The 16,010-nt window shown below is 46.2% G+C and overlaps 2 protein-coding genes across 2 annotated transcripts in view; both read right to left on the reverse strand.

The window, feature by feature from the left end:
* Positions 1-13,590, reverse strand: part of LOC144174569 (monocarboxylate transporter 12-B-like) — a 58,028-nt gene extending 44,438 nt beyond the window's left edge. Inside the window, exons 1-3 of the mRNA XM_077703341.1 lie at positions 13,402-13,590; positions 6,612-6,755; positions 3,527-3,548 (exon numbers count right to left, since the gene is read on the reverse strand). Coding sequence (XP_077559467.1) covers positions 3,527-3,548; positions 6,612-6,755; positions 13,402-13,579 — 344 coding nt within the window. The 5' untranslated portion in view covers positions 13,580-13,590. The remainder of the gene's footprint in view (positions 1-3,526; positions 3,549-6,611; positions 6,756-13,401) is intronic.
* LOC144173281 (monocarboxylate transporter 12-B-like) lies at positions 1,902-3,217 on the reverse strand. The gene is made up of 2 exons (XM_077701768.1): positions 2,508-3,217; positions 1,902-2,073 (listed from the first exon to the last, which is right to left on the reverse strand). Exons 1-2 carry the CDS (start codon positions 2,956-2,958, stop codon positions 1,907-1,909), a joined length of 618 nt encoding a protein of 205 aa, XP_077557894.1. The 5' UTR covers positions 2,959-3,217; the 3' UTR covers positions 1,902-1,906.
* Positions 13,591-16,010: the final 2,420 nt, after the last annotated feature.

Consider the following 16,010-nt stretch of genomic DNA (forward strand, 5'->3'; position numbering starts at 1 on the left):
AAGAAAACTTGGTTTAGTCCCTCGAAGTTCTTCATCTGAGACAGCGGGTAGTCAACTGGTACCAGCAGGTACCGCAACAGCTTATACTGTGCCTCGGCTAGAACGGTTTGCTGCCCAAAGGAAAAGAAATCCTCGGGCGCGGACGAGGTGGCACATTCTGCACTGGGTGGCTCTGTCACTGCAGCCAGCTCTGTCTTTATGTTGTTGGTCACCTTGTCTCGCATAGAACTGTCTGGGATCGGTGATAGCTTAAGCCATGGGATTACGCAACTGGCGACAACGAGCTCGCGCTTTCCTTTGAGGGGTCTAAACCTGCAATCCCGAACAATTCCCGGTGACCCGGTGACCCGGTGACCCGGTGACCCTGCAATCTCGGTGACCATTCTAACGACCTCACAGTGAGAGCTACTCCCTCGACAACAACGCACCCGCGGCTCGCACGCACTAATGCGGTAATTAGCCCTGACAATACAGGTGGTTTCACAAGGTACCTGCAGCGCCGCTCAGACGTAGGAACCTTTCTCCGGCAGGGAACAATTCTATCGCCTCCCCAGACAAACGATGAAAGCTGAAAAGAATTTTCGCGGCTGCGCAATTCACCCATCGAACGCCACGTAAGCTCAACCGGCATGAAAGCTAGCAAAAGCTGAGGCGCGCTGCGTGGTTATTCTTCTGCCTTTGACCTTCGAGGAAGCACGTTCTGCATCAGGGCAAGCAAATTTGCCAGCTTATAGGAAGAGAAACACAATAGCGACTTGTGGATTTTTGTACTGGAGCCTTGGCATAAAAAACAGCCAATTCCTAGCGATGGGACGCTTGCAGAAGGAACGCCATTCCTGCTGTTCCTTCAAAAACCTAACGAGTTACCGTTACAGTTCCATCGACCCTTAATGGAACGGTAGCGTCCCTCTGTTACTCCAAAAAAAGCACTAGTTCCAGGAACCTAGTTGCTTGGAACGCCGTTCCGTACAACACTGCCACCTTGTACTCGCTCGTAATTAAGTTGGGGTTGAAATTCAGCGCAAGGTTGCCCCACCGGCGAACGGAACAAGCACTCTCTTTGCATAACCAACGTTAGCACGGGCACCGTACGTTATGGAATCACTCGAACACGCCTTGTACTAGAAAACACACTGCGTTTCGGTCAGCCCGGCAGACACGGAAGAGTCGCGGCCGAGTGCGCTGCGCACGTCCTGAGCGTACGTAGTCACCTTAGCAACGGAGATGCGCAGGCCCTGGTACGGCGGCGCACACACATGCGTAGAGGAAGCACACAAGGGACCTAAGGACGCAAACTCGTGGATAGTTGGACCCTGCCACGCGTATACCTCTTACGGGGCATACAGACGGCTTCATTTCCCTTGGCGCAATTTCCCAGTCTGAAATTTGCTGTCGTACAAGTCAATTCAACTCACATTCTTAATTAAAAACGCTGATTTTCTGGTTTGTGTACTGATATTTTGCTTCATATAAGTATGAGGTTTTCTTTGCGCTGAATAATGTGGGCGGTCATGAGCCATGGCAGCAGTTTTTGTTGCTTGGAATGGTCTAGCGTATATACACTTCGCATTCAACAATTTGCACGCCTATTTCACGCCTTTGGATTAGAGCATTTACGCCCATCATCGAGTGAGAGAGAGACAGAAAGAGCTCAGGAAATGTCATTTTTTGTAACAATGACGTCATAGGTCGCTGGAATGCGAGATTCGAACGCTGTGTTCTTGGACGGTCACGTGACAGGGGAAATGTGGGCGATGGCTTTTTCCAATGAGAGGTGCACGATATAGAAATTAGTTTTGACGTCTAGCGCACCTGTGCAGATAGCATCAACCCACGGGCACCACATGGGCCAGCCTGCCGCTGATTCCCGAAGCACTTTTACTTCACCGGTCTCCCTTTGCAATGTTCAACGCGTACCGGGGCTGTCATCCAATGCCCCCATTGGCTTCCGAGTTTTGGTGCGTTGACGGCTGCGCACAGCGAGCCAAACCCAGAAGACCACTGTCGCAAATGTACATCCGGAGGAGAAGTAGAAGAGGCCTCCGTAGCCACCCAGGCGGTCGCGGAAGTAACCTGCAGGGAAACATCGAGAGTACAAAGTTCTGGAACCGAAATCAATAAGAAACAAATAACCATATACTATTACCCTTATAACACATGGCACTTACCCTTTACCACTCCTATCAAGGTTTAGCACTTTTTTTACAGCCAGTAGCTTTATTAAAGTCATCCTGACAATTTTACTGTATACGGAGAAAACAAGAATGACCAGCTGCCCTTATTAGCACATTGTCTTACAAAAAATCTTGCTAGTCCAGGAGCAGAGTAACCTTTCTCGTTTCCAGGTGTTTTGTTTCGTTATTGTCATAGAGTATAATGTTGACCCAGGCTTTCTACAAACGGCTTGTACAGTCCTCACAGAAGAGACAGAAACACCTGGGCCACGATCGCTAGCTGTGGGCACCGTAAAGGCAAGCGGAGATTTACATGAAGTAGTCTTTTCTTACCTATCAGCAAAGGCCTCAAGAGGCATCCTAGGCCGACCAGCGTCGAGCCCGCTCCGAAGCAAACCGCGTAGTGTTGAATGGGGACCACTTCCGCGAAGAGGACGGGTATGAGCGAAAGGGTGGAGCCATTGCACCAGCCAGACACTGTAACGCATACAAACAGGGCGTAGTAGGAGCGTCCCAGCGGCATCGCTGCCAAGGCGAGGGTCCAGCAGAGCAGGCACAGGGCGGTCCATGAGTTCCGGGACATGCACCCTCTGTCCGTCACCCAACCGGAGCAGAGTCGAGCCACGAAATCGGCACTGGAATACGCGGTCATCAGGAATACGGCGTTCCACTTGGGGAAACCGCAGTCCACGGCAAAATCTACAAGCACTGTAAGGCACGTAGCCATGTTGTTGAAGACCGCCAAGTGAGTTAGTGTGACCAGGTAAAAGCGTGGCTTCAGCATGAAGGCGAAGGTATGTTCGGCGGTCACCGCGTCGTCTTGCCCTGGATCTTGGCATCTTTTTAATGGCGCGGAAATTGCACAGTCCCTGTTTTTAATTCCGTCAGCGTGAATAGCATCCGTGGGCAGTTCAAGTTCACAATAGCTGCATGCCCTAAATTTCACATAAGAATCGTGGTATTTAACAAAATTTTTCACGTGGTTACCGATGGCATTATTTGCTTTTTCGTGGAAACCACAGGTGAATTCGACGTGCAGGCTGCCATTTTCCGCCTCTTCGAATGGCGTTTGTAACCTAATGTTATGTATCAGAATTTTCGTGCCATTTTCTTGGGCCGTTTCAGTCGTGGGTTTCGCCTGCTCAGGATCATCGCATAGCAGAGCTGCTGCCATGGCGTTGAGTGAAATTCCGCCGCAGATGAGCAGGGCTCCCCTAAAACCGTACTGGTCGAAGAGAAATTGCAACAGCGGGGAAAGAAGGAATCCGCCAACAGACAGACCAGCCAGGTTGATGCCGGAGGCAGCAGCTCGGTACCTCAGGAAGTGCTTAGTGACGATAACGCACGTCAACCTGATGCCGCCAACAGCTATGCCTGTTAAAGGAAAGAAAGATGTTCATGAAAGTTCATTTTTACTCATTCACATGCAAACGTCACGATAAGGTATCTACAACGACAAACTCAAGCTTATGATAGGCACTTGTCAAATACCTTAACATACATGCTGTTGTTTTGATCTTGCACTTGTTATGATATAAACGTTACGAAGTCTAGCAAGACGTTACTATTGCGGTCGCGATATATATTTAGGGAGATTAATCTTCCCTGAGTAGTCTATGTAGAGGATGACTGGTTGCGTTCTGTAGTCACAACTAAGCACTTATTTTACCGACCCTATATGACATGTTTTAATACAGCTTAGACGTAGTTATTGAAGCCAAATATTTATTAGACTGAAGCTGTCTGTGAAACATTTCCAAGGCTTCCCGACGAGGCAGCATAGTGAAATAACTGGTAAAACTATACGTCGTACGTTTTTTAAAGGAAATACCCAAAGCCCATTTGATATCGCAATGCCTGTTAACGAATGTGTACTCAACATGAGAGGCTTGCGCGCGTGTCGAACCCAAGGCCCCACCAGACTTCCGGTGTTCTTCTCAACAACAGAGAGACCTGGTTAAGCTTTTAGTTCCACTGCATAACGTTACCAGCAAAAAATGCCGGAAAACAATACCGAGCACACGTGAGCGTGCGCCTCGTGGGGAGCGCCCGGCGTCGGCCAGCTCGACCTTCGATAACACTCTTCCCAGCGTTCATGGCGTGATCTCACGCGTGCTCTTTTACTTCTACTCAATAGTTCACGTGAGTTCGCGTCTGAAGTGGGGGACACAGATGCCGAGTTCGCGCTAATGGCGGCGAGTTCGCGAAGCCCGTTCGCGCCGGTTCTAGTGCAGTCCACTTTGAGAGAGAGCTGCGTGCGTGCGTGTGTGCGTGTGTGTGTGTGTGTGTGTGTGTGTGTGTGTGTGTGTTTGTGTGTGTATGTGCGCGTGCGTGCGTGCGTGCGTGCGTGTGAGAGGGAGAAAGAATACACTTTATTACGAGCATCGCAATAGGTGTTGGGGTCCTCAGTCCAGGACTCCATTGGAGACCCATGCTGCAGCGGCCATTTCCAGCAGCCTAAAAGATGTGAAAAGCTGCTGACGAAACGATCCGGCCCGTAAGTCATGAGGGAGTTTCAGCGGCAAGTTCGGAAATTCATGTGAGGTGCAACAGCTGGGTCTGGATCCGAACAAGGACGAAGAGCCGATATATCTGCTGTTGCTCCACCCTTGCAACACAATCGCCAGCTGCGCCTGTTTTCTTTTACGGTGGCTTCCGGCATTTCCTGGTGCATTTGAGTGAGCACGCTGGCAGCAGCGGCGGCGACGATAGCAGAGCCGCGTATATGGGCTGTAACTCGCGTACATAAACTGCGCGTGGCGCCGGAATCAAAGCTATGTGGAGCAGCGCATCAGGCTGTGTAACACGCGCACGGAATAACATGTACCCTGCTTCAGATAGCGCTGATATTACAACCATCAGTGATTTACCGACCGACGAAAGTCTGGTGTCAATGTCATCACCCCAGTCACTTTACCCGTTAACACGCAGCTGTATATATCAGAGCCACGATCGAAAAGGCACTCATAGGTGTAGTGGGACCATGGGGCCGTCGCCCGCACATGTACTGTGAGCAGCATTTTGTTTTATCCTGTGCTGCTATATGGCGCTGCGCTAGCGTTCAGTCACCGCCCCTGTGGTCCAGTTACTTCTGGAGGCAGCTGTGCAGCACCTGCGTTGCGTCGCCGCGTGAGCCAGTAATAATTTTTCCCCCACGTTGCATTGCGTCCACGTCCGTTGCCGGCCGCTATAACTGAGCAAGGTTCCGCAGCGTTCGCTCTTGGACATCCTATGAGGAAGCGTAGACATTCCTCAGTGTCTTAGAATGTTGAAATAAAGAAGCACGTCAAGCAGGTTGCGCTATTCATCTAACAATTTCAGAAAAAAGAAAACAGCTGTCTTATCAAAAAGTACTTAATAAGAACTTCCCACAGAGGTAGAACTGGACAATATGTTATGCGCGATACTTGTTCCGGTGGTATTACGCAGCTAGTTTCAGGGATATTTACAAAAAAAATGGGACGTTGTTAGCTACGACGTTACCCAGCAGTGGAATGCATTACTCCTGTATAAGTGGACAGGAATAATCTATTACAGGCCAGAAAATTACGCCCATCTTCCCGCGAGGGAACCCTGATGTGATGCGACGCATCAGGGGGGAGCGTTTGTACTGACGCTGGTATTGGATTGCGTCAGTCCACTCGCTGAAGGGACTGTCGCTTCCATCACGTCTTCATCGGAAGATCTTGCACGGAGGTATCGTCAAGCAAAGTCAAGTGCGAGATCCAGCGCTGGACTGATCCGGCGCCGTGCGCTCCCCCGCTTATATTCCCGCTTTTGAAAGGAGAGGATCCGGGTGGAGAGTCGCGCGCACGCGCACACATGCGCGCACCCAGAGCAGGGAAGCGCTCACGCGCAGCTGTTGTTATGATAATGAGACGGAGTGAGAGTGTTACGCACAGCTGTCGGAGAGAAGAACGGGGGAGAGTTGCGCATGCGCAGGTGGTGTGCGGACGCCGACGCCGACGAAGGAGGGACATGACCCAGAGCAAGAGATGTGTCGCATCTAAAAATAGTGGGCAACATAATTCAAGCAATGTGCCACGCTTGGATAAAACTGTAATAGGTAGGCGTACTTACAATATCGGTGCTTCAATGAGGTCTAGCTGGTATTTCATTATTCATCCAACGCGCTTGTTTTTTGTGGCACGTAAGCAAGGAACAGACCAGAAGAAACTGTACACAAATGTGTTCTTTTAGGCTTTCACGGTAGCTACGCAACATTCCGTACTACGCGGCTTTATTATCCAAACATTTCTGATGAACGCTATAAGATCCAACTAGTATTGTATCCGAGGGCGGATATCGCCGCTTTGGAAAGACGACTGGAATGTATCAAAAAAGCTATCGCTGTCGTACAAACTACCTTTCTACATTTTTCTTATGGGCGTCCACAAACCCCCTTTACAAAAAACATACAAAAGACATGATACGTACCATTGAAGACGCCTAGGATTATGATCAAGTACCATATTCCCGTAGCGAAAAAGCAGGAGGACATCAGCAGCCCGTTGAAGAAGCAGCAGATGAGCAGGATGGTTCGAATGGTGATGTACTTGTTCAAGATTCCGCCCAGAAGACCTGAATGTGTACGTGAGGAGCTTAGAATTGTGGTGGGCAGTGGATAAACGGGGGAGGTTTTCAGAAGGCTGCAGAGGAAAATAGCTTAACTACATTATTTGTTTACGACCGATCTTAGATGGCAAAATTACTTTTTAGAGGTAACCAATTGTATTACTAATTACTTTTCTCAAAACTGCTCAGAAGTAATTGAATCACACCACAAACATTGGCCTTGAGAAATAATTATATTAGAGTTCCAATTACTAGTGCAAAGTAATGAAACAACGTTTCAATTGTGCTATTCAGTTTTAGCACAAAAAAGTAAAAACGTGTGATTCTATGTTTGTAACCCTCTATCCCTTTATTACGTCGAATAACCCACCGAGCACCGGGATTGGTGTCAGAAAACGTAGTCCCCATCAAAGAAAAAGTGTCTCCCCAAACGAAAAAGACCACACATGAAAAGGGCCAAAGTAATAAACAGCACAAGTAACGAAGAAAGAAGAAAAAAAAATTACGCCCACCTCCCCTCGCGGGAACCCTGGTGTGATGCAACGCATCTCATGGGGGTTCCATTGGCGTTTTCCATCGTATTGATTACGCTTATAGCAGGGATTCTCACGCGAAGGGGAGGTGGCCGGACGACCGTCGACTGAGACCGCCGAAGCGCGGCATGCCGCTTTATATTCGCAGCGCCCGAAGGAGAGGAGAGCGCGGAGAGAGAGAGTACTGCACATGCGCAGTGCGCGCAGCGCCGAGCGCAGCGTCGCCCACCGGCGCCTAGCAACGGAGTCAGCGCGCTGCGCCAACCCGCAGCTGTTTGGGCGAGAGTATTCGCTATCGGAGAGAGGAGAGGAGGAGAGGCGCAGCTGTGCGGACAACGCCGGACAGACGCAGGAAGGACAGAGGGGCGAGCATGAGATGCGTTGCGTCTAAAAGCTTCGGGCTGACGCCATACTCTACGTAACTACGCTATGGTTCTCTTCAGTTTTTTAAGAGCGAATGCTCTTTATAAGCGACCCCAAACCATCCACCGCCGGCGGCGGCGTCGGCGTCCGCAGTGCTCCTCTATATTTAAGAAAGAAACAGCATCCGGCGCCAGGTTTCGATCCGAGGACTTTGCGGGCCGCAGCCCGACGCTCTACCGAATAAGCCACGGACGCGACGCTGATATCGGTGTCAGAACGCGCCTTATATCTTTAACGCACTCAAACTACGTCGTCAGCGGCGTGCGTTGGCGACTCAGCGGCGTTATAGCGGCTTGATAACTGCGTGGTGTACACGTGATACTACAAACCCGATGGAAGAGATGGAAGAGAAGGCGGCGAGGCGGTGGGCTGCGGGGGCCGAGCGCAAGCGCCGCAAGCGGGCCGACAACCGTGCATTCGCACTTTCACATTCTCCCCCTCGGGGAAATGCGGGGGAATTTTTCCCCTTTGAGATTGCAAAATGGCTAGTGATTCTAGTAAAAGCGTACATCGAAGCTGAATGGGGCTGCTGCGTAGCTTGATACATGAAAATAGTTTTCGGTAGCCGTTTTTGTGGATACGTAGATTTACCTGTGGGTGATCCGCGGTCTCCCCGAGAAAAAAGAGAATATTTTCAGTCCAGTTTTTTTTTTTTTTCTGAGAGGTCTCCCTGGCAAAGAGATTTCACGACAGCTTTACGAGGCCAAGGGGCCTTTAGCAACGCATATAAAGTCTGGTCACTGCTCAGAGGGCGCGACAAATAAGTACACCCAGCGCCGCCCCGCGCAAGCTTGAGCAAACTCTAGGTTAGTGAGAGCCAGACGGCCGTCGCGCGTTCATATGTTCGACACCTCCTGGTTGCTTGCTTTTGCGATTCTGCAAATGTTTTAAAAGGTGTCTTGCGCTCGAAAACTGTTCCAGCGAATAGTTTCCCCATGTCTCAAGTGCTTCTGTGTGGTTTCCGGACAATTACGGAGCGGTACTACTAGTGTCGGCCTCGTGTGCGCGAGACGTGACAGAAATTGTACGTTGCTGGGCACGCCTACGCCATGAAAGAAATTGACGGGACAGACATCGTTGCGAAGTGCCATTCTCAGCAAGGGGGCGTATCTAAGCGCTTCTCTCCAGGTCAGTACCAATTTTTCGTCTATCACGGCCTAATAAAGTGACTCCAGCGTATACAACGGCGCTCCACGGCAGGGGCGTGTTTGTGTTGTTTTTCTCTTCGCGCAAGCACACTACAGTTACTTTTCTGTGGCCCTTCCTGAGCTCGGTTGGTGTTGTCACTGATTGACAACGCATTCTAAACGTTATCAGCTGATGACAAAGTAACCAAAACCCGGTTCCACCCAGTGTGAAATCTGATGATACAGCGGATCGAGCTGCGGGTTGTTTACGAAGATTACGTTTAGTTTGGGCTTCTTTTTTGTGAGTAATCTTAGAGTCGTCTTGGCGGCTAATTGTTACAATTTGTTCAGGCCGTTCAGAATTCTCCATAAAAGTATTTCCTCCTCCCCCATCCTCTGGTTAAAAATAAAAACCTCAACGTTCAGAGTACGCAAAACGCATTAAAGTAGAAAGAGAGAGAGAGAGAGAGAGAGAGAGAGAGAGAGAGAGAGAGAGAGAGAGCAGGCTCTTTATTAGAGGTGAAAGCCGAGATGTTTGCCGGAATTTCGACACTAACATGCTACTCGGTGGGGGAAGAGGAAAGGGGGAAAGAAAAGGCGCGATTGATTACAGGGCAGAAGATTACGGCCCTTCGCCTCTGCACTGCACATAAACGGTAATCGTACTCATAATTTTACTCCTTCCACTGACAAAAACATGTCGTGTCCTTCTTACTTATTTCACTCTTCGTACTGCCGAAATACATTTCTTGCAACGCTCCTTCTCCCACGGCTGCCCGGGAAACCTGTACAGAACGATATCAGGCTGCCCTTCGCGATTGTGGAAGTCCTTCACGCAGCAGTAGCGGCGCTACCACAATTGTTTTCGTGCACACTCGGTCAACTACTCACCATTGGATGTTTGCCGCTGTAAGACTACATATGTAAGTTCCCATTCACCATTATCATAATCAGCCTGGCGGTGATGATGATTATGATAATGAGCAAACTATCATTCTTAAAAAAACGTTGTGGGCACAATAGAAGAAAAAACACATCACCAGAATACATGCAATACCATTAGAACCGTCACTGAACGCAACAAATCACCCGCCCTTGATAACATACACATCGGCGATCTCTGCAGAAATATTGGGTATTTAAAAGGTGTTATTTTGTTTCTACTGAACAACATAATTGCACATTGCTCTTGGCCAGACAGTTTATACTGCGCACGCGTGCTTCCCCTATATAAATGCGGAAAAAAGGACCCTTCAAACTGCCGCCCTATTTCGGTTGCATTTTGTTTTTCGCAAATTCTTGAAAAGCACATATTGGGTGTCGTGACTACTTTTGTAAGAAAACATGAGTTACTGAGTGAACATCAATACGGGTTCATCTCCGGCGTGGGCACGCTGGTGTTCCTTGGAAATTGCTTATATCAAGGAGTACGTACAGAGGTAAAATGGGCCCGCCAAAGCCTGCATGTGGGCTTGTGCGGCGTTGCCCGGCAACAACGGCCTTCACTTCCGTATAAAGCACTTATTGACAGTGATAACTGAATAAGGAGGTAAAAAAGACAAGCAAGCAAAAAAAGACGACAGAAAAAGAACAGAAAAATAAAAGTATGGAAAAAAAGTTATGCAAAAAACAACAGGCAAACAGAAAATACGAAGACAAACAAACACAAATACAATAAATCAACATGGGTTCTAGCTACATGGGTGGCATTTTCCTCATCACCAAGAAGCAATTAAAGAACAAAGAAATACCAAACTTAATAGGTACTTTACAAAGATGACGTACCAGGTGGGGAAACTACTGCTCTCCAAAAACCTCTTAGTTGTCCTACTGGAAGCGCTTTTTTGGAGCCTACTGATGATTTCGAAGTATACAGAACTTTTGTGAGCATAAAAAAAAACAAAGCATTAGATATAGACAACATTCAAGTTAAACCTGTCAAGTACGTCCTAGAATTTATTACCCCAATACTGACTCATATTTACAATTTAGTTCTTCAGAATGCGGTGTTTACTGACAAAATGAAGCTAGCAAGAATAACGGTAATTTTTAAGCACGGAGATAAAAATTATCCTAGAAATTACAGGCACATATCTGCCATACCAGTCTTCCCCAAATGTATAGAAAAATTAATCTTTTCGCAAATGTCTAATTATCTTGAAGCAAGAAACGTCATTTCTGATGCACAATTCGGTTTTCGCAAAGGAAGGTCCACTGAAACAGCCTTGCTAACTATTAAAGAGCACATATTGTCAAATAGAGAAAACAATAAGTTTGCATTAGCAATTTTTATTGATTTAAGTAAAGCCTTCGACTCTCTAATTTATAACATTTTAGCTGAAAAGTTATCGCAATCAGGAATTCGTGGGAAGCCCATAACACTTATGAAATCGCATCTAGGTAACAGTGCAGTCAGTGTATATTTCTGGTGAACAGTCTATTTTTCCACCGATTTTAAACGGCGTTCCACAGGGCAGCGTGCTAGGTCCCCTGCTTTTTAATTTATATATAAATGATATTACACACATTGATTTAATGCAGCATTTGAAATATATGCCGATGACAGTACTATACTTCTTTCTGGTCCTGTAAAAATAGTCTAATGCTCAAATGTAACGCGGTTTTGGATCACTTAATTCATTGGTCAACTTCAAATACAATTAAGGTGAATCCGGCGAAAACAAAAGCAATTTTATTCCGAGCTAAAAACAGGAGGGTTGAACTAAAATATACACTCAAATATGCCAATCATAATGCAAAATTAGTGAATGATCACAAGATCCTCGGTGTTACGTTACAATCCCTGCTTTGTTGGAATTAACATGTAGATAACACCTGTAATAAACTCCCTTCTGTAGCCGGCGCCATAGCGCGCACGCGACGATTCTTCCCATAAAAAGTTAAACTGAACATCTACAATGTCTACTGAACATCTACTAAACATCGTATATAAATTACTGCAGCTTAGTATGGACTACTACAACTAAACAAAACATCAATAAACTACTTATCTTACAAAAGAAAGCCGCTCGCCATATCGCAAACCTTCATTATTCTTCTTACACTCGGACTTTCTTCTGACGTTACAACATAATCAAGGAAAAAATCATGTACTACTTCCGAATTCTCCTCTCCTTCTACTTTTCTTCACTACCAATAAAAAACTTTCTCATACATTCGGCATCACTCCAGGCCCAAACTCACCCTATAAACACCCTTAACACAGACAACTGACACCAGCGAAAATTCCGCAATAACTACAAGTTGCAGTCACTAGAGGCAACTTGCCATTAATTCTAAATAGATACGATTTCGCAGGTAATTTTTCTTTAGGACAGCTAAAATTCTTTTTTGCCACCAAAGAGTAAACTGGAAACACCCATTTATTGATTGATAAACATCACTCCTTGTAGTGTCAATCGTTTTGCTGATACCCCATTTCTTTAGGTGTTTCTCTTGTTTATACATTCCCCTCCCATACCTATTTTCTTGGTGCATTTTTATACATTTTATACATTTTAATGTTTTTATACTTCAGGACTTTATGATGTTGCATATTTGCATTTTGTTGGAATTTGTGAAATTGCATTTTTTCGAAATTGTGTACTGAAACTGTTACCTCCTGTGTATTACATTGTGTAAAAATCAGTGTGTATCCATATGTTCCATTTTGTTAGAGTTTGTATAAAAGTTCCTCACCGTCATACTGACACTGTTGCTTAACGGTTCATGGGCCCAGTCAAGAGGTTAAGTCTGCTTTTAGCCCATGGAGTCCTCCAGATGTATTTCTGGGAAATAAACCGATTGATTGACTGTGGTATTACTTTATATTCTTCACGTGTAATTTTCCATCAGACTAATAATGCAGTAATTGCCCTCGTTAAGGTCTCTAGTTATTATTGGCCTATTGCGGTAATTCCACATCGAGCGAAATAACACCGACAAACTGGCGAGTTGGTGCACGTTTATCAAAATAAAGTGTAGAATAAATAAACAACAAATAGGGTAACTGTCTTTTGGAGGCAAAGGCATTCGTAATTGTGCTCGATGGTGCACGCAATGTCGAACATACACTCTGCGTCGAAAAAGCCAAGCCCTCGCTGACCGTCGACCATCATCTGTGTTAAACTCGTCGCCAGCAAATAAAAAATAGCTCTTTTGTATATAACATTAGGGCGCCAAGGCAGTGCCAACACATGCTTACCGGAAAACGGGCAGTTGTGAGCAAAGCTAAGATAATAGCAAGACAATGACCAAATTGGTGTTTGCAAGGGTTTCTGGTATGCCGGACAATCCCACCATATTAAAGACGAAGCTCAAAGAACAATACCGCTTACAGCTAGAAACGTACGGTCCTGGACAAATGAAAGACAATCAGGAACACATGAACCACAACATACAAATAGCGCCGTTTGTTTTTATTGAAGTCGAATTGACGCGGGACTTAATTACCTTAACAAAGTTCTGAAACGCGGCTTTCTGACCAATATCACGCCATTATTAGTCCTCGTACCGGTTCGTATTGTCGTGTTCGCGTTTCATTTTGTCCAGGACTGTACATATACGAACCTGAGAGCAGGTAGAACGTAGAGGTGAGGCTTATAGGCCATGACGCCTGTTCCCGAGTGACGTCAAATGTCTTCAGGATGTTGACATAAATGACTCCGGAAGCTCCAAGCATCGGGTAGGAGAATGTGCAGATCCAGAAACTGGCGCCTGCGACAACCCAGCTGCGGGTCGAATCCATGGCTGGCAACGGGGCCGGACACCGCCGGACAATTCCCTCAGGGTGAAACGTGAGAAACTCCTTATCTGTGGTGTGATCCTGTGCCACGATAGTGGATAGGAATAGCCGTGACCATGTCGGTATATTGCAGGCTCCCTTTCCCTGAGTTTGCGTGTCCTTGTTGTAGATCCGGCTTCATACCGAGCCTTTCTGTATACGCACTCCTTAGAACACGTGCTTGTGTTATTACCTGTCACACCGTCCAGTTTGGACGACACCCGCCTGGCTAGCACATGCAACTGAGGTGGGGATACTATCGCGAAGAAAAAGACAGCCAATAGGGTTTTAAAGTTGCAAGCTGTACTCCATTTCCCAGAGTAGGTTTCTGAGTGTTCCTAGGAGGCTCGGAAAATAAAAACGTCATCAACGTTTTAAGTAGACGCTTTTGTAACCCGAATATATTAAGGATCGACGACATAATAATGATATTCCTGAATGAAGCTGTAGTTTATGTTTTAATGGCTTCGGATAGAAAAAAGTTAGCCCAGATTCACTGACCTAATCTCATGAACCGAATGCGGATGTTAACAGCGAAGCTGGTTGGCGTTCCCTAGTCACAAAAAAAAAAACTTCATGCAACTTCTCGTCAGCAAACCAATTCCCGTTCGAGTCAATTCAATTTTGCCGTGCTCAACTGCTCACGCCATCTACTGGACTTTTTTGTTATGTTTGTGACTTGGAACACTGCCACCAGCGGACGCCGCGATCGCTTTTATTGTTTTTCACGGCGTATTTTTATTTACTATTGCAAAAATCAAGCATCCATGTGTCTTTTACTGAAAAGAACAATGTAGGTATCACTTATTCATTAATGTCTTTCCTCAAGTATGCTTAACATTTTCTGTTTGCTCAACAATGTTAGCAAGTGAACACATTGTCGCCAGATTTCGTAGTTTAGGAAGTATTTGCCAGTTGGTCTTTTTTAAGCATTCTTTAACTTGCTCCACATGTGGTTGGCTGTTGCTCTCCTCTTTGCTATACCATGCGCCCTGCACATCGCTGCGACCGCGTTACCACATTTTGTCTCATGAAAGCTTCGTGAAAGAACAGCTTCGCTGTTGAAATAACCAACTCAAATAAAACCGGGCCAAATGGAAGTGCAAGCGTATTTAACACGTCATTTTGAACAGCCGGGTTACGCACTGACATTGACATTGACATTGTTTTGTTAAGTAGTTCAGTACAGTTTTTACAAAATCAAGGTTTTACAGAAGGGGGTCCCATGAAAAAAAAACCCGGCAGTGGGACCTCCCTTTCCATAACGAAAACAAAAACATCAATAGGGAGGCGGTATACGCAGTGATAAAAAAAAGCACACAAAGGAACAAATTCATATAAACAGGTATACACTGGTAGTAAATTCGAGTACTGCGCATGTGCGCAGTAGGTAGTTCCAAAAGTAAAGTTATCATGTATATTTTTATTTCTTGTACCGTTAGCACGAGGCACCATCTATACATGAGATTGAGCGGGGAAAGAAACAGGCGATCAGAGTTTGATTACGACAGTGCACCAAGTATATGTGTTTTCATACAGACATATAAAAAGAGTACTGGGACGGGTACGATTTAAAGGAGCCATGAAGACAAAATACAAGTTTGTTTTATTCCATGGATTTCGTGTTTTATAGCGTCTCCAGCACTCGCGCGGCAGAAAATGATGCCGTATTGACTCAGAAATTAATCAATTTAGGTTGAAATTTTGATTCCCCCGCAACGTCGTGTGTTTTGGTGACGTCTACAATGAATTCATAACGGCGCGTATACAAACAAACTTCCACTTCGCCATTAGGCTATGCAGCCTTGCTTGCCGTCAAACCTCCCAGGTGGCGTTAGCATACTCAGCACTCCGCTGTTGCTTTGTTTTTGACCGTATGTACACCTGGCTTGTTTTTGTTACGGTAGAAAGTAATCGCTTCGTGAAACATGGGGTATGCTTAACAAACAGGGTCACGTAAGGCAATGTCGCTTACGCCAATCGGCTATCGTGGTATAAGACAACTCCAAAGCGTCGGACGGTTGTGTAGCTAAAACAAGCATAGTGCGCCTAGTACCGACAGCATTGCGCATTGGTACTTCTATGTTTACGTGCATTTTCGTAACTTTTGTTGTTTACCGCATGATTCTTGCTGCTGTAAAATGAAAATTCATTGAATTTTGGCGCAAATAGCTCGTTCGAGAAGCTTATAAGCTCTGCCTAAATTGCGCCTGCTTTTGCTGGCTTCAGCCAATCGCACAGCTGGGCTCATATGACATCATAGGTTTTGTTGCGGGAAATGCGCTAGTGGGTCGCATGGCCATTCCCTTTTTTTCTAACTATGTTGCTTATTTGAGTGAAGTTTACGTTAAAAGTGGTGTTAGTATGATTCTAACGAGACAACCTTTCGAATGAA

The sequence above is a fragment of the Haemaphysalis longicornis genome, unplaced genomic scaffold (assembly GCF_048455015.1).
Source record: "Haemaphysalis longicornis isolate Haplotype H1 unplaced genomic scaffold, Haemaphysalis longicornis Haplotype H1 scaffold_3, whole genome shotgun sequence".
Taxonomy (NCBI): domain Eukaryota; kingdom Metazoa; phylum Arthropoda; class Arachnida; order Ixodida; family Ixodidae; genus Haemaphysalis; species Haemaphysalis longicornis.